General features: G+C 53.8%; 1 protein-coding gene across 1 annotated transcript in view; it reads right to left on the reverse strand.

The window, feature by feature from the left end:
* Positions 1-22,280, reverse strand: part of MYO18B (myosin XVIIIB) — a 66,558-nt gene that overhangs the window by 42,931 nt on the left and 1,347 nt on the right. Inside the window, exons 3-19 of the mRNA XM_066562470.1 lie at positions 21,997-22,109; positions 19,473-19,628; positions 17,962-18,516; positions 17,338-17,808; positions 17,054-17,120; positions 16,165-16,277; positions 15,547-15,717; positions 14,521-14,719; positions 13,130-13,272; positions 11,466-11,566; positions 10,999-11,062; positions 9,103-9,247; positions 4,847-5,011; positions 3,174-3,264; positions 1,885-2,077; positions 1,146-1,226; positions 73-220 (exon numbers count right to left, since the gene is read on the reverse strand). Of these exons, the coding sequence (XP_066418567.1) occupies positions 73-220; positions 1,146-1,226; positions 1,885-2,077; positions 3,174-3,264; positions 4,847-5,011; positions 9,103-9,247; positions 10,999-11,062; positions 11,466-11,566; positions 13,130-13,272; positions 14,521-14,719; positions 15,547-15,717; positions 16,165-16,277; positions 17,054-17,120; positions 17,338-17,808; positions 17,962-18,516; positions 19,473-19,628; positions 21,997-22,109 (2,976 nt within the window). The remainder of the gene's footprint in view (positions 1-72; positions 221-1,145; positions 1,227-1,884; positions 2,078-3,173; positions 3,265-4,846; positions 5,012-9,102; positions 9,248-10,998; positions 11,063-11,465; positions 11,567-13,129; positions 13,273-14,520; positions 14,720-15,546; positions 15,718-16,164; positions 16,278-17,053; positions 17,121-17,337; positions 17,809-17,961; positions 18,517-19,472; positions 19,629-21,996; positions 22,110-22,280) is intronic.

Below are 22,280 nucleotides of genomic sequence, written 5' to 3' on the forward strand. Positions count from 1 at the left end.
TCATCCACATCTCCCCAAAATCCCAAACCCAGCGATGCCAGAGGCTGGGCAGCCGAGTCGAGCCCAACTCACCGTCCTGGTGGGGTGCCTTGGTGGCGAAGTAGGAGCAGAGGCGCTCGAAGGCAGTGCCATCCCCAGAGCCTGGCACCAGCACCTCCTCATCCAGGATCCACAGCAGCCCCCGGCGAGCGGCCCCGGCGCTGCCCTTGAGCACCTGTGGCTGCCCAGGTGTTGCAGTGTGATGGAAGAGCCTGCCTCAGCTATCCTGGTTCCTTCCCCAGGTGTGCAAATCACCTCTCCTTTCCCCCTCCCTGACCCCTGCTGAGTGCTGTCCTTCAATCTTGGCATTCCAGAAAGGGCGTCGTTCAAAAGATGCCTCTCAGCCCTGGGGACATTGGGCCATCCAGGTGTCATTTGTCCCCTGAGACTCCCCCCCACCCTTACCTGGTTGGTGAGATCCCTACCCCTTCCCTGCCCCTCTCCCCAGGGTTAAAAGGAACAGCAGCCACGCGGTTTGGGGAGTTCTGTTGGAGCTGGTGCTGGATTCAGAGGCCTGTGGGCCAGGAATAAAGCTCTGGATCCAAACCTCCATCAGAACTGACTCCTTTCCTTCATCCTCACCTTAAAGCCTCTCCAGCAGAGGTAAACCTGAGCTCCTGCATGCCTGGACTTGTCTCCATGCACTCAGCTGCAACAACCAGCTAGCCAAAGGTGTTTCTGGGGTGTAACCACCACAGCTGCCACCTTGGTCAAGCAGCAAGGGCCAGACGAGCCCAGGCACATTCCATCCGGCTATATTGGTATTTAATTCCAATACCGAGGGACACGGGGGGTTCTGGGCTCCACCACAGCCTGCTCTGCTCCCCCACCCTGCTCCCACCACCCAGCTGTACCCCCAGCCCAGAGCAGACCCTCTCCAACCTGATCCAGCTCTGCACATTGCCCTCAGCAGTGTCCCATCAACCCAGGATGGAAGGGGGTAATGGAGAGCAGAGCTTGGTCAGGGAGGGTGTTCATAGTTTAAAAAGCAAAAAGTCCAAAGAGGATGCTGTGCCCCCCTCTCCCTGCAACACCCCAGGTTGCTCTGGGATGCTCCCACTCTGCCTCTGGAGCCCTCACTGCAGGATGCAGAGGGGACAGGGTACCTGGGAGCAGCTCAGGTCGATGATGGACAGCGTGGCCAGCGGAGAGCGCTCTGGAGGATCAAAAGACACCTCGACATTTTCCTGGAAAACATCATTTAAAGGCTTGTTTCAGTCAAAAGACACCTCGACATTTTCCTGGAAAACGTCATTTAAAAGCTTGTTTCAGTCGTGGGATGGCATCTGGAAGTCTTCACCACCAGGGAAAGGCACATCTATCCTTACTCAATGATGTCTGTGTTAAACCATAGGAATTCAGTTCTTTTCCCAGGGCTGAGGCATTATGGTAACTCCTTCAAGCCTATAATAAGTTCATCTCTGCCTGTAGGTTTCTCAGCAGCTTATTTCTGCAATAATTTATCATTTTCCTTTCTATCCTCAATTATTCATCACCTGAGGAAAAAGTCAGCTGCACCAACAGAAGGCACAAAGTCTCCTGAGCTGCAGCAAGCACATAATAGAATTCCAAAAGGGTTTGTGCTGGGAAAAATCATCTTGTTCCAACCCTCCTGCCATGGCAGCTTCCACAAAGATGCCAAGAGAGCAGAAATAGCCAATAGGATTCAGAATTGAGGCAGGGGGTGCAGAGAGAGGCTTCTGCTCCATGCAGAGCTCCCCCAGCCCTACTGCAGCCCTCCCAGCAAAGCCCCTGAATTATTCACTCACATCACAGTGCCCAGGGACTCCTGGGCACAAAGGCACTCCCGGGTGCTGGGATCTGCTCCCAAGCCCTGCTCCTCACCTCTCTGTACCTCTCCATCTCCCACAGGAAGGTTTTCTCATAGAAGAGCCCCTGCAGCCTCTCCTGGACGTAGTTGTGGCACAGCTCCTCGAAGGTGGCCGCTCGCTCGCGCCGCTGCTGTCGCGGGCTCTGGAAGCCAGGGGTGTCCACCACGGCAATGGAGCCCATGGAGAGGTGCTGGGAGGAGAAGGACCTGGGGAGAGCCACACACAGCATCAGGATTTACCCACAAACGGCAGCAGAGGGGTGCCAGCTGAGCCCTCATAGTGCCACAAGAGACATTGCAGTCCCAAGCGCCAGCGCTGTAGCCTCAGCTCTCTTCACAGAGAGCACAACTTCCCAAAGATTCTTTCTGGAGAAGCACTGAGAAGAAAAAAACCCAATTCTTATCTCTGTTCTGTACTCCTATTACTTTTACACACGTAAAATGCGTTAAGAAAATTATTTACCTAAAATAATTTAATTAATTAAGCACCAGTGAAAGTTCTTTTGTTTCCTTAGCCAATTGAGTCAAAGCTGTACCTAAGCGTCTGGAGACAACCACGAGATTTTCTTTAGTATGTATCTTTAGTATAGTATAGTTATAGTAGTCTTTTTGAGCTAGGTCTTAAAAGCTTTTGGAGGTCTATAACACACTCAAGATAGCTCAACTACCTTTGGAGGCATAAAAATTAGCAGGATGGCTTCTGTTGTAGTGTTGAAAACAAAAAGGTTTAATGAAAGGCAAAATAACAGAGAAAAACCGAGCCAGGTGCAGGAGGTCCTTGCTCTTGGTAAAACACCTCACAAAAGCAATTAGTTTCTTTGTTCACTTCTTTTTCTAGTAAATTGCTTAGGTGGGGCTTTTTGGCTCTTGTCTAATTGGTTATTTTTAAGTTTGAGGTGAAGTCCCCTAGGCCTATCAGTGGGGTGGCTTTTTTACCTAATCAAGGAGAGAGAGAAACTTCTGGGCTTCTTTCCTTTTTGAGGGACAAAGGACAGTTTTATCACTCCATTAACAGGGGGCACACTCCTATATTGTATCTCTTTGGTATAATTATAATATTAATATAATATAGTATAGTTTTAATAAAGCAATTGTTCAGCCTTCTGAATCAATATCAAATGCCAATCAAATTCAAATGCCAATCATCCCCTGCGTCAGGGTCTCCCTCCATTCTACAATACCAGCGCCACTCCCACATAAGGATTTTCACACAACTGCCTGTTTTTCCAGTAGGAATCAGCCACCTGCTCCATGCCCCTGGAGAAGGGGCTGCCACCCCCAGCTCCCAGCAGCTCTTTGGTACCTGTTGATGAGCGAGACCACAGCAGCAAAGAGCTCCTCGTAGAGCCCCGAGGCCATTCCCTCCACACACTCCACTCCCGTCATCTTCGGCCCTGGCACAGCGGAGGGAAGAGCAGGAAACACGTTTATTTCCAGCCAGGTTCAGAGCTGAGGTGGGGTCTGGGATTCCCTGGGTTGTGGTGCAGGAGAGCCCACACAGCTCCACAGCACATCCCCTGGCCTGCCTTCAGTTCTCGTGGATTTAAGGAATGCAACTATTGCCATGCCAAAGGTCTCCTCCTCAGGTTCTGGTTTTTATCAGGATAACCTGCAGGGCCCAGCTGGAATTCTGCTGCTGCCATGGAATCATCAAGGTTGGGAAAGACCTCCGAGATCATCAAGTCCAACCTTTAAGGAGCCTGGGAAGGCTGATCTGAAATCCAGGCAAAATCTCACCCTCCCACCTCACACATGCTGGGTCTGCCTCCATAAATCAGAGCCATACAATAATTTAAGGTTTCTGGTGGCTCAGCAGCACAATCCCTGATCCAGATCTCCTTGCAGGACACAGGGGCTTGGAGCACAACACCAGCTAATTTGTGGAGCTTGGGGATTTCCCCCATTTTTCTAGGCAGACATCTCACAGCATTTGAGCCACATCACTTATCTGAATTCATCTCATTTCACCTGTCCCTAAGGAGGGTCAGGCAGGGGCAGCTGGAGAGCTGAGGGCAGTGATGTGACACAGCACAGTTAATGATTTTATTAATTTTAAGACCTACCTGGACCTCTCAGCCTGAGAAAAACAGGACAATTTGCCTCACCATTCCCTCTCCCCCAGAAACAAAGGGGAAAGGTGATATGGGAAACATATATGTCCATGAAAATTCAGAATTTTGGAAGCATGTAATGTACTTAGGTGGGGGGAGGACAACAGAAATATATATATTAAAAATATAAATGTAATATATAAAAATATCTATATAATAGATAGATATTAGGTATTATTTTATCTATATTATATAGTATATAATATATTGTATATTATAGATAATATTATATATTTTTATATTATATTTATAATATAATATATATATAGAGAGAGAAATATATAATGATATATAGCTTATTTAACAAATATGCAAATTGCAGTTTCTAACAGGAATATAACTTGCTAGGTAGAGGCAACTTGTAACAGAACATGTAAGAATTTAGTCTCTAGGTAAAGGCCATAAAGATAACTCAGTAAAGCAAAACTCAGGCACTGTTGAAACCCATAAAGCAAAACCTTTCACTGAAGGAGCCAGCAAGAACCAGGCTCCTGGTTTTGGCCTGAGTGAAAGCCAAACCTCCACTGTGCCTGCCCAGAAAAAAAACTCAAGCAGTGAACATTGATGAAGATGATGTTACTTCACCAAAAACACCCACCCAGGACTACCATGAGGTATGGCACCACCAAAAACTCTGGGTGGTGAATAGGCAGGCAGGGAGGTGTGAGCTTGGGGGCTCAATGTGTGTTTAAACCCAAAACCCATCTCACCCATCTCAGAAATTTTGGTGGAAACACCCCCCCATGGTCCCAGCTGGAATAAACCACACCCACGCACCCCGGCTGCAATAAACCACACCCTCTTTACAATTTATAATTGTAAACTCCTAATTCCGCTGATCAAGGGGATGGGGCCGTGGCGGTACCTGGCGGGCTCTCCTCTGCCTGGGGCCGACCCCGCGCTGTCACCTGCGCCAGGATGTGCCTCAGGTGATGCTTGAAGACGGCGCTGCCGAGCTCCTCCACGTCGCAGCCCAGCACCTCGGCAGCGCGGCTGGCGCTCTCGAACCTCAGGAACTGCTTCCTGCCCACTGGGGAGGGGCACGAGGGGGCTCAGCATCACCAAAACGCCCCCTCGTGCACCCCCAGAATCAAAATGGTCCAAAGGCAAGTCGGGTCCCAAGCGAACCACAGGACATCAGAGTTTCAGCAGGGCAAAGCAGCAGATGTGCTGGTGGGAGCTGATGGGATTAGGAAGCAATCCCTGGAAATCCGGGATCACCTTTCAGGGTCCCAGCAGTGTTTGCTGTCCCTACAGGCGGGAGCAGCAGTTCCTCCCCTCGAGCAGACATGGCTCGCAGCCGGTGATAACGATCCCAGCTTAATGATTTAAATCAATAGGGAAGTAATCCGCAGGATTAATCCTTTTACAAATCCAGAGCAGAAAGGTGCTGTGGAGGAAGCCGGGCAGCACAGCTCAGAAGCACAGAGGGATGAGCAAAAATGGGAGCAGCCAAAATCACCCAGAGACCTCAGGGTGGCACTTGTGGGTGCTGGATGAGGAGCTTGGGGGGCTCTCAGCTAAAATGGGCCCTTAAAACACAGCTGGAGGCTGGTGGCAGGGAGAAGGTGTGGGATGGAGAGTGAGGGATGGCCACACCCTGGGAAGCTCCATGGGGAACCCTCTCCTGGCTGAGGGGATGCACAAAGCAGGGCTGGGGGTGCTTGATTAATCAACCCCCTTCTCCCTGCCCCTTTGATCCTTCCCCAGTATTTCATTGCTGACTGAAGGACTCCAACATCAAGGGCTGTGCTGGAGCAGGCAGGGGAATTGCCTCAACACTCCAGGCTTTGATTTATTTTGTTTCCACTTGTTCTTGTCTGAGCTGGCTGGACGGATGCTGATTCCTGTCAGACACAAAAGCTCTGCCTGATGGGGAATTGGAAGGGCTGGGGGGGCTGTATAGACCTGGCTGGAATCCCATACTGACCATTCCAGCACCCTACACTGCTCCAGCATCCCAAAATACCCATTCCAGCATCCCACACTGCCCACTCCAGCATCCCTGGGACAAACAAGAGGGTCCACTCAGCTCTGGCATCCCCAGGCACCATTTTAGCCTCCATGAGCTATAACCAGCAGCTCCACATGGCTCTCCTGAGTGTGATGTGACCATGGAAAACCTGCTGACTTTAACACCTGAAGGGAATTACTTTGGCCGAGGCAATATTTAAGAGAAGCAGAAAGAAAACACAGGATCAGCACTCACAGGGACAGCTCAGCCTCTCTTGCTACAGCCCCAGCCCATTCCCAAACTGCTCAGTTCCCAATTTCCTGGGTTCCCAGGCCATGATGCCACAGGGGTGGATCTGTGCAGGGCCACAGCAGCTCAAGCACTCACCCTGGGCTGTTGCTGGTGGTCTCACTGACCCCAAATTTCCCCCCTGGCTGCCTGAGTGCTCCTGTCCCTCCTGCTGCCCCTGACCTCTGCAGGGCTTGGGGCAGCTCAGTGTCCCCCACCTGAGCAGCAGGTTCCAACCCTCCTGCCTGCCCTGTGGTATTCCTGCATCCAGAGGAGTTCTGGAGGGCGGATTTGCAGCAGCCTCACTGTGCCAGGGGGTTTGGAGTGACTCCTGACACAGCTGTGGCAGCACCAGGAGGGCTGGAATGGCAGCCACCTCCATTACAGGTGTGTGCTGGGGAGCCCACAGGGAGCAGGGAGCCACAAAGCTTTATTCTGATATTCTGATATTCTGATAATGTCAGGCAGCAAAAGGACAGCGTGAGAGCGAGCTGAACGCTGCCCCCGCTGCGCCCCAAGCCTCCCTTCTGCTTACAGGGACAGCAAATAAATTAAACCAGGGGATTTTCTGCAGCCCACAAAGGGACTGGAGCACTCAGGTGAATGGTGCCCGGGGTGCCCTGCTGGCCTCCAGCTGCCAGGCTGCTCTCCTAATAAAAGAGCTGCTCTAATACGTTTCAAAGGCAGCTGGGATGGAGCAGAAGGAGCTTTTGAAATTCAGCCTTTTCTTCTCGGCATTTTTGTAGCTGCAAATGCATTTTCAACCCCCAGCCAGGGAGAGGTGGTGCTATTCCCTCCTGGTTTATTCCTGCACAAATGGAATGGGTGAGGAGAGAAGGGAAAAAGGTGCCTTTAGCCCACACTGGGGCCCATTTAACACATGCCAGGGCAGGGGATGGGGATGAAGGAGGTGCCTGGCTGAGCTCCTGAATGCCCTGGAAAAGCAGTGCTGAGGCTCCCTTTGGTGAGATTTCAAGGAGAGGATTTGGAATACACAACATCAAAGGGCATGAAAGGGGAAGGGAAGAGATGGCTATCGGGAAACAGGTTTAACCACATTAAAAGTGTTGTCGCCCCCACTGAGACTTTTGCTCCACCCGGCTTTGATCCATTTTTTATCCGTATTTCCTTTCATTTCTCCCCTTTTGTTGACACACGGTGGGGGAATCGATACCAGAGTGAGCGACACTGAGACATGATCTGCTTGTTAATCCCACACCAGAGAGTGCTCAGAGCTGCAGCCCTGCCTGGGTCTGCTGCTCCCATTCCTGCTCCTGCTCAGAGAATGGAGCAGCATTTGTTGGGCACAGCATTCCAATCCCTCCCAGGCTGATTTACTGAGGACAGAATGTGCAGGAAGTCTGAGCAAAGCAAAGCTCCCCATGACCATCCCTCCACCTGCCCATGAGCTGGGCACTCCCAAAATGAGACACATCTCCAAAATCTGCTCTCCTGAAAACCCACAGGGCTGAAAGACTTTCAAATTTTTTGGCCAAAAGCCTTCTGACACTCATGATGCATAGGGTCATCTATAAAAGCTGGAAGGGTATTAAGGTAGATGGAAATGAGGAAAGAGAACACCAGAAAGAAGGAGAAAAGAGAACTCACTGTAAGTCATGACAGCATCTATCCTTTTAGAATAATTAATAAATGATTAATGGCATAAATTACCATAAGATGTGTTATGACATGTTGCAGAGACATTTATAAATGTCTGTGCCTTAGTTTATGGCAGCCTTTATGCAGCCCTCATAAATTGAAGGGTGTAGATCAATGTGGCTGCCTCTGAAATGGGTTAGAGCACGTCCTAAAATCATTTGTAAGGGATAAGGCAATTTCTGCCCATCCGTATTAACAAAGTCTCTATAAATACAACCTTCATCCAGACTCAGCCCATTATAATTCAGTTACTGTGGTAGACACTCAAGAGATGATGAAATTAGTGCTACCTGAAGCTGTCCCTTCATGGTGTCATTGGGGACAACGTGCCAACAAAGGAGTCACCCACCCCAGTCCTTCCCAAGGAGCTGGCGTGAGGTGACACCCTGTCACCATCACATTTTCTGAAAAATCCTCTTTGCCCAAGATTTCTTCCCTGGGAAGCTGAGAAGCCTCAGAGAAAAAGGAAAACAATATCATCTCATTTATCTCATTTGCTTCTCCTGTGTTTTGCTGCTTTGGAATGTGGGAAAAGGAAAACAATATTATCTCATTGGCTTCTCCTGTGTTTTGCTGCTTTGGAATGTGGGAAAAGGAAAACAATATCATGTCATTGGCTTCTCCTGTGTTTTGCTGCTTTGGAATGTGGGAAAAGGAAAACAATATCATGTCATTGGCTTCTCCTGTGTTTTGCTGCTTTGGAATGTGGTTGGAGATTGTTTATCCAACAGGTGAACTGTTTTAACTTAGTGACCAATCACAGCCAGGCTGTGTCAGGACTCTGGAGAGAGAGTCACAAGATTCTTTATTATCTTTTAGGCTTCCGTAAGTATCCTTTCTCTATTCTTTAGTATAGCTTTAGTATAGCATTCTTTTATAAAATATAAGAACATAAAATAACAAATTACCCTTCTAAGAACATGGAGTCAGATTCATCATTTCCCCCCTTCGTCTGGGGACCCTGAAAATACCACAACACCCAGCAGCCCCTTCCCTGTCCCCATTTGACAAGCACAGAGCTGCTCCAGAAGCAGGGAGGACACCAGCATCCCCCTTCCCACCATGCAGGAAGAGCGAGGAAGAACTTGGAGCCACCAAAAAACAGAGCAGCCTGAGGATGAGCATCATCACCAAGCACTGATCCCTGGCAGGACACACTCCCTCCCCTCTCCAAGCACAGGCACAAGGTGTGAGGGAAGCAGAGGCAGGACTGCCCTCACCTTTGCAGGCTCCAGCAGCTCCCAGGTGGTAGATTCCAGCCAGGACACGCCACACGGCCGCCTGCTCCTCCGCGGTGATGCCCAGCGTGCCCATGGCAGCCCGGAGCTGGGAGAAGGCCACCAGGGCTCTCTGCTTGTCCTCAGGCTGCAGGGGGACAGGGACGGGGGTGTCACTGCCTCCGCTGGGCACTGTGCCCGGCAGAAGGCAGAGGGAAACCATCAGGACGCCCCAGAAAATTCAGAGCAAGCGGTGAAGCCACCGGCAGGTGTCACAGACATATTTTCTGAAAAATCTCTTTGCCAGGATCTTTTCTCCTGAGAAGCTGGGAAGCTTCAGCTTCTCCGTGTTTTGCTACTTTGGAATGTGATTTGGAGAATTGTTTACCCAGCATGTGAACTGTTTCTATTTGATGACCAATCACAGCCAGCTGTGTCGGACTCTGGTCACAAGATTTTATTATTCATCCCTTTTCTTTTCTAGCCTTCTGATCTCTCTTTTCTCTTGCTTTATAGTATAGTTAATTTTAGTATAATATAGTTTTAGTATATCTTTATGACATGATATATGATATGGTATAATTATATTATATATAATAAAAGAATATAATAATTCTATAAATAATAAAAGAATATAATATAATATAATATAATATAATATAATATAATATAATATAATATAATATAATATAATATAATATAATATAATATAATATAATATAATATAATATAATATAATATAATATAATATAATATAATATAATATAATATAATATAATATATCAGCCTTCTGAAACATGGAGTCAAGATTCCCATCTCTTCCCCCATCCTGGGGACCCTCAAACACCACCACAGGTAGGTTCCTCAGGTGCCCGGTGTTAGGAGCAAGCTGGGTGCATCACCTTGTCACACAAGGACATGAAATTCCCACTCCATGAGTGTCTACAGAGCAGCAGCTGGGGATGGATGTTTTATTTCATGGAATCATCCAGTGCTTTGGGTTGGAAGGGACCTTAAAGCTCATCCCCTTCCAAGCCATGGCAGAGACACCTTCCCGAGCCCAGCCCTGTCCCCTCACTCCTGCCCAGAGCTGAGCAGCTCCTGGCCACCAGCAGGACCTCACCTGCCACCTCCCACCAGGGACACCCCTCCTGCAGCCCCTGAGCTGGGGCTGCTCCGTGGGGCCAGGAGCCACCAGCTCCAGCAGGCAGCGTCCCACCTTGGCAGGGACCAGGGAGAACTCCGGGCTGGCAAATCCCCAGAAATCAGAGCTGTGAAAGGAGGGTAAGACCCCATCTCTGAGCCCAGGTCTGCTGCATCAGCAGGGTGAGGGGCTTGCTGTGCCCTCCCCCGAGCTGCTGCTCCAGCAGTCAGTTCCTTTGGCTGCCAAAGTGGAGCAGGAGCTCCCTAATGAAGATGGAATACTGGATTCATCAGTAGATGATGTAACTGCAAATTGCTGCGATTCATCCCAGCACTTTGGCTCGTGGACAATCTGCTGGGGCTCTGCAGACAGCTCAGACTAATGAGGGGCTGGAGGTGGGAGTCAGCTCTGGAGCTTTAACCCCTAAAATTCACATTCTGGGCTGCCCAAAGGATGCTCTTGCCCCTGGGAGTTGCTGCTGCAGGAGAACATCAGGGGTTGGTGACCCTGGAGCAGCAGGATCTGGTCCCAGGGTGGCTGTGGCATCCCAGGGAGGGCAGCCCCAGCAGAGGGGTGCTGTTTGTTTGGGGAGACCCTTCCTCACATCCCAACATCCCCTCCCTCCCCTCCAGGCTCCCAGTCTGGTGGCATCATCACGAGACACCCAGGAACCAGGGAATCCAAGTCATCCTCCAGCTGGTGGTGACAAGGGGGGTGCCCTGCACCATCCCACCTCAGCATTTCCCTCTCCCTACCTTTGTGAAGGGTTTGATCCCAAAGGAATTGCTCTCAGCCACCTGGTGCAGGTGCAGCATCGTCCTGGGAGTAGTCACAAAAAAAAATGAGAGTCAAAATCCCTCCTTGGCTGCCCTCAGCACCCCCAGCCACCATCTGAGGAACCTGGATGGGACAGGCCACCACAGCACTGCCCCACACAGGCACATCAGCTAGAGCCTTCTCTTGGCAACACAGCCTGGTGGGAGCCAGAAGTAAGAGGGAAAGGGATCTCTGTCTCATTTATCACCCCAATTTCAGCTTTAGTGGAGGTGCACCAGGAAATGCCCTCATTTCATAGAAAATCTCTCCACACGCAGAAAGATCCCATTCATGCAATTACTCTCAAAATCCCTCATCAGGGGAGTCTCAAAACCCCACTGATGGAGGGAATTTGGGTATAAAGGATGAGGAAAATCCCTGGGCAGCCCAGGGCTGTCACACCCACCTCTCTGCCACATCCAGCCCTGCCAGCAGCAGTGGGAAGATGTTGAAGCTGCTCTCTCCTTCGGGCTGCTGGGCAACGCGGGCCCTCTCCAGCAGCAAGGTCTGGGGAGGGAAAAGGGGACAGGGAGATGGGAAGGGGACAGGAGATTGGGGAGATGGTCCTGGCAGCTGCCAAGAGGGGCTGGACTTCTCCTTGCAGGGACTCAGCTGGTGTCGGAACCCAGAACATCCCTCTGGGTGTCCAGAGTTGCCAGGACCCCTGCCAGGGGGCTCAGAGACCCTGGCACAGAGCCCAGAACACCTGTGGGTTTGATGATGACCCATGGAGCAAGTTACCAACCTTGTATGAAGACCTGAAAGCCACAGAAGTTTAAGTAGTGTAATAATAAAATTATCACTGGGTGAAAAAGTAGATTTTGGGGGTTTTTAGAGTAGGGCTTTTGGGGACAAGGTGGAGGGACTTGGGTGTGTCCAGCCTTTCTTCTTCTTCTTCTTCTCTACTTCCATCTTCTGCTGTGATGGTGGCACTTACAGATTGGTTTAGAGTAGAAGCTCCCTGTCTAACATAGGTGATAGGTATTGGAAAGTAATTGCAAACATTGTGTACGTAGTTTTTAGTATAAAGACATAACCCCACCCCAGGGGCAGGCAGAGTGCCTGGAACTGTCCTGCTGGATGGACCTCAGCAGGGCAGGAGAAAAATTTTTATAGATAAGAAACAATGAACAACTCTGAGACCCAGAACTGAAGAACTCCGACTCATTCTTCGAACGTGCGGGTGAAACAGAGACTTTCACCTCTCTTGGGGCTGAAATAAACTGCAGCCTCCCGAGAAGCTGGGTTTGGGGGCTGCTCCTCCCACCCAGGGCTGTGCAAGCAAGAGCTGAACCATGATCCAGGCATCAAGGAGCAACCTCAGTGCATGAAAGCAGCACCCACGGTCCCTCTGAGCTCCCAGAGGCCGGGGCAGTGCCATGGCCCCAGCAAAGATGCTGCAAGACTGAGATAAGCCATTGCCTGGGCTCCAGACAAGCCCAGATCAGCTCCAGCCTTGCCAAAGGTGTTCAGTGCCAGCACTGGAGGCAGCAATGAGTGTGCAGAGCTGGGGGTCCCCACCCCAGACTGTCCCACGGCCACGCCAGGGTGGTTCTGGTGGTTCTAATGGGGACATTGCTGCACAAGGACAGCTCCCCCAGGCCACCAGCTCCCCGTGGGTGCCCAGGGCAGAGCAGGGCCAGCAGTGGAAGCCCTGGTGCCCCCCAGGAGCAGACAAGGCTCAGGGGCATGGGCAGCTCTGATTAAAGAGCCTTTGATGAGAGCCCTGACATGATAAGAGCCCTCTGAGGCTCAGCTCCAGGCGGCCGCGAGGCGCTGCTAATGAAACGCTGAATTATACATTTCCTCATCATCAACTCATCCCAGCACGGCCCCCAGCTCCCTGCCAGGGACAGGGACAGGCTGGGGGACCCTGCCACGCTGCTGACAGAGATTCTGCTCCTTTGGGGCCATTTGGGCACCTCTGGTTTAGGGAGAATAGAGAGCAGAGCAGGGAGCAGAGCATCACCCCTTGCGCCCAGACAAGTGCAGCTCAGGGGAGGCTCATCCCCACCCCAAGGGCCCCCATTTTCAGCCAGAGCCCTCCCATTAGAGCACTGTGACAGGTACCTGGAGGTGAGCAGCAGTGACCTGGCCAGTGGCACTGAAATCCAGCGACAGGACCATGGAGAAGCGCGTGGAGCTGCTGCTGTGCCCGGTGGTCACCGACCCAAAGGCTCCCAGCACTGTGAACATGGCCTGGATCTTCTCCACTGCAAAACCACCAGCAGAGCCCCCCTGAGCCACCCTGCAGCTCTGGAGGATGGGTCTCCTCCTGCCTCACCTCTGCTGGGCTCTGTCCCAGCCCTGGGGAGCTGCCCGGGTGTGGGGTCAGCATCCTACACCGGGTGTCCACTGGCGGGAAGGGGATGTGCCAGCCTGCCCAGCCTGTTCCAGGCCGTCCCCCAGCCCTTTGCAAGAGCACGGTGTACCCGAGAGAGATGGGAAATCCAACCCTGCCCTCTGAAGGCGCTGCCTGCTGAGCAGCGTCACCTGTAACCCGAGCAGGTGTGAAATGTGAAAGCGCTGCCCCGAGCACCAGTCCAGTGATTCCCTCCTGCTGCTCACAAATCTGCTGAGTCTGCCACGGTGACAGCGGCACTCGAGGCCACATCGGCTGCTTAGGAGCCACCCCAGGGAGCACAAATCCAGGTTTTTGTGTGGCTGTGTGCCCCCAGCCTGCACAGGCTCTGTGTGCTGCCTCTGCCCAGCACCGAGCATCCCTGCCCATACCTGACACCCTGCCTGTGGGAGCCCAGAACATCCCTCTGGCTGTCCAGGATGGCCAGGACCCCTGCCAGGGGGCTCAGAAGCCCTGGCACGGAGCCCAAAACACCTGTGGGTTTGATTATGACCCACGGAGCAAATTACCAACCTTATGTGAAGATCAGCAAGCCACAACAGTTTAGGTAGAATAATAATGAAGTTATCACGGGGTGGAAAAGGAGATTTTAGGGTTTTTGGTATGGGAGTTCAGGAAGCAAGATGGAGGGAACTGGGCATGTCCAGCCTTTCTCCTTCTTCTTCTTCTTGGCCTCCATCTTCTGCTGTGATGTTGGCACTTACAGATTGGTTTAAAATAGAAGCTCGCTGTCTAACATAGGTAATAGGTACTGGGAAGTTATGGTAAATACTGTATATGTAGTTTTTAGTATAAAGACATAACACTGCCCTGGGGGCAGGCAGAGTGCCTGGAACTGTCCTGCTGGATGGACCTCGGCAGGGCAGGAGAAAGAATTTTATAGATATAAAAACAATAAACAACCTTGAGACCAAGAAATGAAGAGCCCTGACTCCTTCTTCAAGCACCGGGCTGGGAAAAGAGACTTTTGAACTTTTCTCAGGGTCATAAGCCAGAGATCCCAGCACCTGCCCACACCTGAGCTCCTGCCCATACCTGAGACCTTGCCCATACCTGAGCCCCTGCCCTGCCCATACCTGAGACCCTGCCCTGCCCATACCTGAGACCCTGCCATCCAGGCTGCCCGCCGTGCCCACCAGGTACTCCAGGGCTCTCTGGCAGCACTGGGTCCTGCCAGCCCCGCTGTGCCCCAGGGGGACGATGGCCTGGTCCTGCCTCTGCAGCAGCAGGTTCCTGTAGGCTCTGTGTGCCAGCGAGCAGATGTGGGGGGGGAGGTTGTCCCGCTTCCCCCTGGGAATCTGTGGGCAGGGAGAGGGTGACAGAGCACATCCCAAACAGGCTTCTCACTGAGGAAATCCTGAAGGTGTTCACACTCAGGGTGATGGCTCCTCCCCAGGGTGCAGAACCTCCTGAGTATGAGTCCTCACAGCTCCCCCAGCCCCAAGACCAAGCACTCCCAGAGCATTCCTGGCCATCAGGACCTTCAGAGCATCCCCCTCCCAAAACGTCCCTGCTCCCGAGTGTTCCCAGAGCATCCCAAGTCCCCAAATGTCCCCAGAGTATTCCCAGTCCCAAATGTCCCCAGACTATTCCCAGTCCCAAATGTCCCCAGAGTATTCCCAGTCCCCAAATGTCCCCAGAGCATCCTTGGTCCCAAATGTCCCCAGAGCATCCCTGGTCCCAAACGTCCCCAGAGCATTCCCGGTCCCAAATGTCCTCAGAGTATTCCCAGTCCCAAATGTCCCCAGAGCATCCTCGGTCCCAAATGTCCCCAGAGTATCCTCAGTCCCAAATGTCCCCAGAGCAATCCCGGTCCCAAATGTCCCCTGAGTATCCCCAGTCCCATATGTCCCCAGAGCATCCTTGGTCCCAAGTGTCCCCAGAGTATCCCCGGTCCCAAATGTCCCCAGAGCATCCTTGGTCCCAAGTGTCCCCTGAGTATCCCCGGTCCCAAACGTCCTCAGAGCATCCCCGGTCCTGCTTGTCCCCAGAGCATCCCCGACTGTCCCCGCACTGTGACGGTCCCACGGTGCCACCTGCCGGCCCCGCCGCGCCCGGCGCCCTCCGCCACTGTCCCCAGGAGGGTTGGTGGCCGCTTCCCGCTGTCCCCGGTCCCTTCTCTCACCTTGCCGGCGCCGTCGGCGGTGCCGGTGGCGATGGCCACCAGGCTGGGCCCCGCGTAGGTGCAGGGCAGGCGGGCTCGGAAGCGCTGCCGCAGCGTGTTCATCACACTGCACTCGTTCAGGCTGATGAGGGCAGCCAGATCCTCAGCCTGGTCCAGGCTGGGGGGGTTGGTCTGGGGAACAGAGACAGAGACCCCTCGAGCTCTGCTGTCATGGCAGGGCTGTGCCAAACCTGCTGGCACCACGACACCTTGGGCTGCAGAAGCATCTTTGTGCCCTGGCACTGTCCCTGCACCCCCAGCCCGGGGAAGGGGCTCACCTGTCATTACAGGACACGAAACAACACGAGTGCACACCCTGTTGCTTTTAAGGTGAAGAAAAGGGGAGTTTACATTTTGATTCTAACATTTATAGTTTCCTAAAAGAGACAGTGGATTGGAGGGTGAAAGCGTCACCTCTCCAACGACACTGGGCAAACTAACAGTCTACCAAATTTCCCTTCTTCTATAAAAGAACGTAAAACAGTGAGTTATTTACAGAAAGCATGTGAGAAAGCTTGCTACAAGAATGTAAACATCAGAAGGCTTAGGAAAATGTTAAAAAATCAGGGGAACACTCACCCTCTGCACGCTGTCCTCGTCCACCTCGGTGACAGCGCCATCCTCGTCCCGGCGCACCCTCACCCTCCCTGCTGGCAGCTCCGGTGTCCCCACATCTGGTTTCAGCTGTGTGGCTGAAGGAGAGGCTGGTGAGGGCCCCTGGGGTGGGGCAGCCCGGGCAGAGCTGGCTGTGGTGAGTGCCAGGGGCCAAACCCAACCCCGACCCAAACCCAGGAAATTCCTCTGGCTGCCCTGGAGGGCTCGAGCCCCTGCCCAGGGGGCTCAGAGACCTTGGCACAGAGCCCAAGCCCCCTGTGCCTTTGATTTAGCCCTTGGTAAAAACAATTGCCAACCTTTATGTGAAGAATTACAAGTCAAAAGAGTTTAAGTAGAATAATAGTTAGTTTGTCATGGGGTGAAAAATAGATTTTTGAGGTTTTTAGAATGGGGGCTCAGGGTCCCAAGATGGAGGAATTTGGGAGTGCCTTGTCCTTTTTCCTTCTCCTTCCTAGCCTCCATCTTCTGGGTGATGTTGGCACTTTTAGATTGGTTTGGAGTAGAAGCTCACTGTCTAACAAAGGTGATGGGTATTGGGAAGTTATGGTAAACAATGTACATGTTGTTTTTAGTATAAAAAGATAACACCAGTGTGCCTCAACCCGACCTACCAGACAGACCTCGGTGGGTCAGGAAAAGAATGCAATGGGTAACAGAAAAAATAAACAACCTTGAGAACGAGAACAAAAGAATCCTGACTCCTTCTTCAACAGCCAGGCAGGGAAAAAGAGACTTGTACGTATCTCAGAGTCACTGTGAGCAGCAGAGATTCTGAGACTGGGGCACAGCACCCGGAGCCAGCTCTGCCCCTGACACATCTGACCCAGGGAGGGAGGGAGGGAGGGAGAGTTACCGAGTGTGAACCCGTCCTGCTGCATCAGCCACACCTTCTCTGCTTCGTACCAAGCGTCCCTCGGGGCCTGGGGGGAGGAGAGAGGGGAATTGGGCAGGAGCAGGGGGAAAACTGAGCTGAACAAACTGCCTTTGTCCCACGGACAGGGGCATTTCCACACTCCTGCCCATCCAGGCTTGGGGTTCCCTTCCCACCAGCCCCAGCCCCATGGGAAAGGGAGGAACTGCATGAAAGCAGAGAACTGCACCAGTGTCCCAAAACCCAGATAACACCCAGCACATTACCTGGTCCTTGTCTGTGCTCTCGCCTGCTGCCTCTTCATCCTGTTCCTTTTCCATGCTCTTGCTCATCTCTTGGCTCCTTCCCGATGTTTCTTCAGCCTGGTCCTTGTCTGTGCTCTTGCCAATCCCTTTGCTCTCTTTCAGCATCTCTTTACCCTTCCCCAGCTCTTCCTTCACCTTCCCCACCTCTTTTCCCACATCTGTGGACTTCTCTTGGATTCCTCCCGGCTCCCCCTTGAGACCCTCTGACTTGTTTGTGGCTTTTTCAGGCTTTTCGATCTCCCTCGGCTCCTTCTTGCCACCTCCAACATCTTTCTTCATCTTCTCTGGCTCTTTCCTGGCTGACAACAGCTCCTTCTGGGCTTTCACCTTGGCTGGGGGCTCCTCGTGCCTCAGGGGCGTCCCCTTCTCCTTCTTGGTGCTCTCAGGGATTGTCCCCTTCTCCTTATTGGTGCTCTCAGGGATTGTCCCCTTCTCCTTACTGGTGCTCTCAGGGATTGTCCCCTTCTCCTTGGTGCTCTCAGGGATTGTCCCCTTCTCCTTATTGGTGCTCTCAAGGGTTGTCCCCTTCTCCTTTTTGGTGCTCTCAAGGGTTGTCCCCTTCTCCTTCTTGGTGCTCTCAGGGACTGTCCCCTTGAGCGTGTCCCCTTCCTTCACTGGGACTTTGCTGCCTCGCTGGGGGCCCTGGCTGGGTGCAGGGGCTGGAGCTGGGGGCCTGCCCCCCAAGAAAGAGTCTTTGGGGCTCTTCCTGGGCCAAGATAGCTTTCCCACCTTGGGAGCTCCCGGGTGAGGGGTCTCTGCTGGTTTGGGGGTGGTCTCTGCTGGTTTGGAAGAAGCCTCTGCCGTTTTGGGGGATGTTTCTGGCTTTGAGGATGTCTCTGCTGGTTTGCAGGGAATCTCTGCTCTTTTTGGGGGTGTCTCCGCCGATTTGGGGGCAGGCGCTGCTGTTTTGGGGGATGTTTCTGCTTTTTTGGGAGGTGTCTCTGCTGGTTTGGGGGCAGGCACTGCTGGGCCAGATGCAGGGGCTGGGGTTTTGCTGGGCACAGTCCCCAACACAGGGGGCAGCTCCTTGTCTGGGGGGGCTGTGACCCCCTTGCCCCCCTGCCCCTCTGCCTTCAGCCCGTTCCGCAGTGGCCCCTGGCTGGCTGCCGCTCCTCGGCTGTCTCCGTCCTTCCCCGTGGGCTGCCAGGAAAGGAGAGGAGCCTGCTGTGACACCTGGGGGTGCTGCAGCGTGATGTCATGGTTTGCCTCAGTTTCCCCAGTCCTTCCCCAGGTGTGCCAATCACCTCCCCTTTCCCCTACCCTGACCCCTGCTGAGTGCTCTCTGTCAGTCCTGGCATTCCAGAAGGGCATCGAGTGATTGGCAGAGCTCAAAAGATGCCTCAGCCCTGGGGACATTGGGCCATCCAGGTGTCATTTGTCCACTGAGACTCCCCCACCCTTACCTGGTTGGTGAGATCCCTACCCCTTCCCTGCCCCTCTCCCCGGGGTTCAAAGGAACAGCAACCACGCAGTTTGGGGAGCTCTGTTGGAGCTGTTGCTGCATTCAGAGGCCTGTGGGCCAGGAATAAAGCTCTGGATCAAAACCTCCATCAGAACTGACTCCTTTCCTTCACCTCACCTTAAAGCTTCTCCATCAGAGGTAAACCTGAGCTCCTGCATGCCAGCTGCAGCATCCAGATAGCCAAAGGTGTTCCTGGGGACACCCAGCTCCCCTGTGCTGTGTGAGGTCCTGTCACAGACATCTTTTATGAAAAATCCTTTCCTTAGGATTTTTTCCTCCTGAGAAGCTGAGAGGCCTCAGGAACAAAATGCAAACAATGGTTATCTGCTGCTGTGCAATGCAACAGGTGCATCTGGGATTGGCCCATGTTGGATGTTTCTAATTAATGGCCAATCACAGTCAGCTGGCTCAGACTCTCTGTCCGATACAGAAGATTTTGTTATCATTTCCTTCTTTTTCTATTCTTAGCTAGCCTTCTGATTAAATCCTTTCTTCTATTCTTTTAGTATAGTTTTAATATAATATATATCATAAAATAATAAATCAAGCCTTCTGAAACATGGAGTCAGATCCTCGTCTCTCCCCTCATCCTAAGACCCCTGTGAACACGGTCACAAGGTCCCTCAGTGCTCACCTCCTCCTTGGTGCCCACCCTGCTCTCCTTCCTCCTCCGTGCCTCCTTGGCCTCCTGCTCTGTCTCCCGCACCAGCTGCTTGATGAAGCCCCCGGGGATGACCGACAGGAGCAGGGGGGGAGCAGACGGGGGCGGCCCCCGGTCCTCGTCACGAATCTGGGGTGGGGAGCACAGGGGGGGTCACAGGGCAAGCAGGAGGACAGGAGCCAGCACAGCCTGTTAGTGGCAGCAGGGCTGAGCACAGCGTCCTGCTCAGGCTGGGCACAGCACCCTGCCCAGGCTGAGCACAGCGTCCTGCCTAGGCTGGGCACAGCACCCTGCCCAAGCTGAGCACAGCGTCCTGCCCAGGCTGGGCACAGCATCCTGCCCAGGCTGGGCACAGCACCCTGCCCAGGCTGAGCACAGCGTCCTGCCCAGGCTGGGCACAGCATCCTGCCCAGGCTGGGCACAGCGTCCTGCCCAGGCTGGGCACAGCACCCTGCCCAAGCTGAGCACAGCGTCCTGCCCAGGCTGGGCACAGCATCCTGCCCAGGCTGGGCACAGCACCCTGCCCAGGCTGAGCACAGCGTCCTGCCCAGGCTGGGCACAGCATCCTGCCCAGGCTGGGCACAGCGTCCTGCCCAGGCTGGGCACAGCACCCTGCCCAGGCTGAGCACAGCGTCCTGCCCAGGCTGGGCACAGCACCCTGCCCAGGCTGGGCACAGCGTCCTGCCCAGGCTGGGCACAGCACCCTGCCCAGGCTGAGCACAGCACCGTGCCTAGGCTGAGCATAGCGTCCTGCCCAGGCTGAGCACAGCACCGTGCCTAGGCTGAGCATAGCGTCCTGCCCAGGCTGAGCACAGTGTCCTGCTCAGGCTGGGCACAGCACCCTGCTCAGGCTAAGCACAGTGTCCTGCTCAGGCTGGGCACAGCACCCTGCCCAGGCTGAGCACAGCACCCTGCCCATGCTGGGCACAGCACCCTGCCCAGGCTCCTGCTGAGGGCACCAGGCTGGGTCAGGGATGCTGTGGGAGAAGAAGCACCGAGAGGAAAAGGCCAGAGAGAAGCGCCCAGATTGGTGCAGCTCCCATGGTCTGGTGCAGCAGGAGCCCGCTGCCAGCTCTGCTCTGTGCCAGCAGCCCTGGTGTGGCCACCAGAGGAACCATCCTGGCTGCAACCAGGCAAGAAGCAGCTCCAGCATCACCACAGCCACATGCAGGTCTCAGGGCAAAACCAGCCCCACTTCCCACAGCTTTTCCAGCAGCAGCACCAGCATCAAACCCTGCCTGCCAGCTCACGAAAATCACTCAGGCAGGCGGAAATCACTCAAACCAAAACACTCAGGCTGTGAGGGAGCTCAGAGCCAGGGGACCAGGCACAGCACGAGGGAGCTGTGGGGATGTGACCCCGGGGCTGCTGCAGTGACACCCCCCAGCGCTGAGCTCCCAGGCAGCCCAAAAACAGCAGCAGTGCCAGGACTGAGACTTTCCTTCTGCTCCCAGAGCGCGAGGCGCGAGGAGATGGCCATGGTGGCGGCGAGGCAGGACGGTGCTGTGCAGAGACACGTGGGGACACACAGGGCAGAGAGAGAGCAGAGAGTTAGCCAGGGGCTGGCCCCAGAGCTGTGCCAGGCTGGCAGCACCCTGACCAACTGAATAGTGGATTTGTCTTTAGAAACCAGCTGTGGGTCAGCTGGTGGATAAAACCAGCACTGGGAGGTAAAAGAAACAACGGGGAGGATTCCACTGATTGATGAATGGAAAAGGATATTTGCTTTTACAAATGAACTTTAGGTTTGCTGATTAAAGAAAGTAGGCATTGAAAGATGAAAGAAACAATGGGGAAGAAAAACTCCTAAATTCCATAAGAAGTAAAAGTTAAAAGGGAGGGTTATACATTAGAGGCAAAACTTTGGTATCAGGCATTCTGGGAAGTCTGAACCTCTCAAGTACCTCAGCCAGTGGGGAAAGAGAGAAGGGAAATGTGGCCAGGAAATTGGGATAAAAAGGAGGCTGTGTCCTCCAAAAATTGGAGAGATCCCAGGGGAATGCCCCGTGGCCTCTCCCTTTATTTGAATAAAGTCAAAGGACTCCTCTGTCTCCTCTTTGGACATAAACCTCTGGCGTTTGTGGATTAATTTTCCTAACACCGGGCATTGCCCACCTGAGCCCGCAACACCAACTGGAGCACGGCAGGGGACAGGGAGGCCACCAGGGCAGCGTGGGGAGGTGGTGGCACGGAGGGTTGGTGGCACGGGGGTGATTGAAGCTGGGACCCCACAGCCCCGGGCTGGGTGGCCGCAGGAGCCCATCCGTGCCCCACTCGGGGCCGGGCGCGGTTTCACCTGTCGGGATCATTCATGCACCGAGCGCGTCGGGGCTCGTCGGGCCCGGCCGTGCCTCCCCGGCAGCCGCATCTCCTTGTACAGTAAAGGGCAGGAGCGGCCAGGAGCGGGCTGGGAATGTCACTGCCTTCCCGGGCGGCTGCCCCACGTGCTCTCAGGGACCGCCGCTGCCCCCGCGCTGTCCCCAAGCCGGGCTCGAACTGGCCCCGATGGCCCCGCAGAGCCCGGAGGGGGCGAGCGACCCGGCATTGCCACCCCCAGCCCGGCCGGAGAGGGACCCTCCTCGGGGAAACCGAGGCACGGAGGGGACGTGCCTGGGCCAAGCACCCAGGGTGGCACCAGGGTGGCACCAGGGTGGCACCAGCACCGCGCTGCCCCCGCTCAGGACACAGCCCCAGGCGGGCCGAGGGCGTTCGGATCGGTCCTAACTCGGGACCCGCTCCTGCTGCCACCCTGGTGTGTGCCACGAGGCCACCGAGGGGTCC

The sequence above is a fragment of the Molothrus aeneus genome, chromosome 18 (assembly GCF_037042795.1).
Source record: "Molothrus aeneus isolate 106 chromosome 18, BPBGC_Maene_1.0, whole genome shotgun sequence".
In the NCBI taxonomy this organism is placed as follows: domain Eukaryota; kingdom Metazoa; phylum Chordata; class Aves; order Passeriformes; family Icteridae; genus Molothrus; species Molothrus aeneus.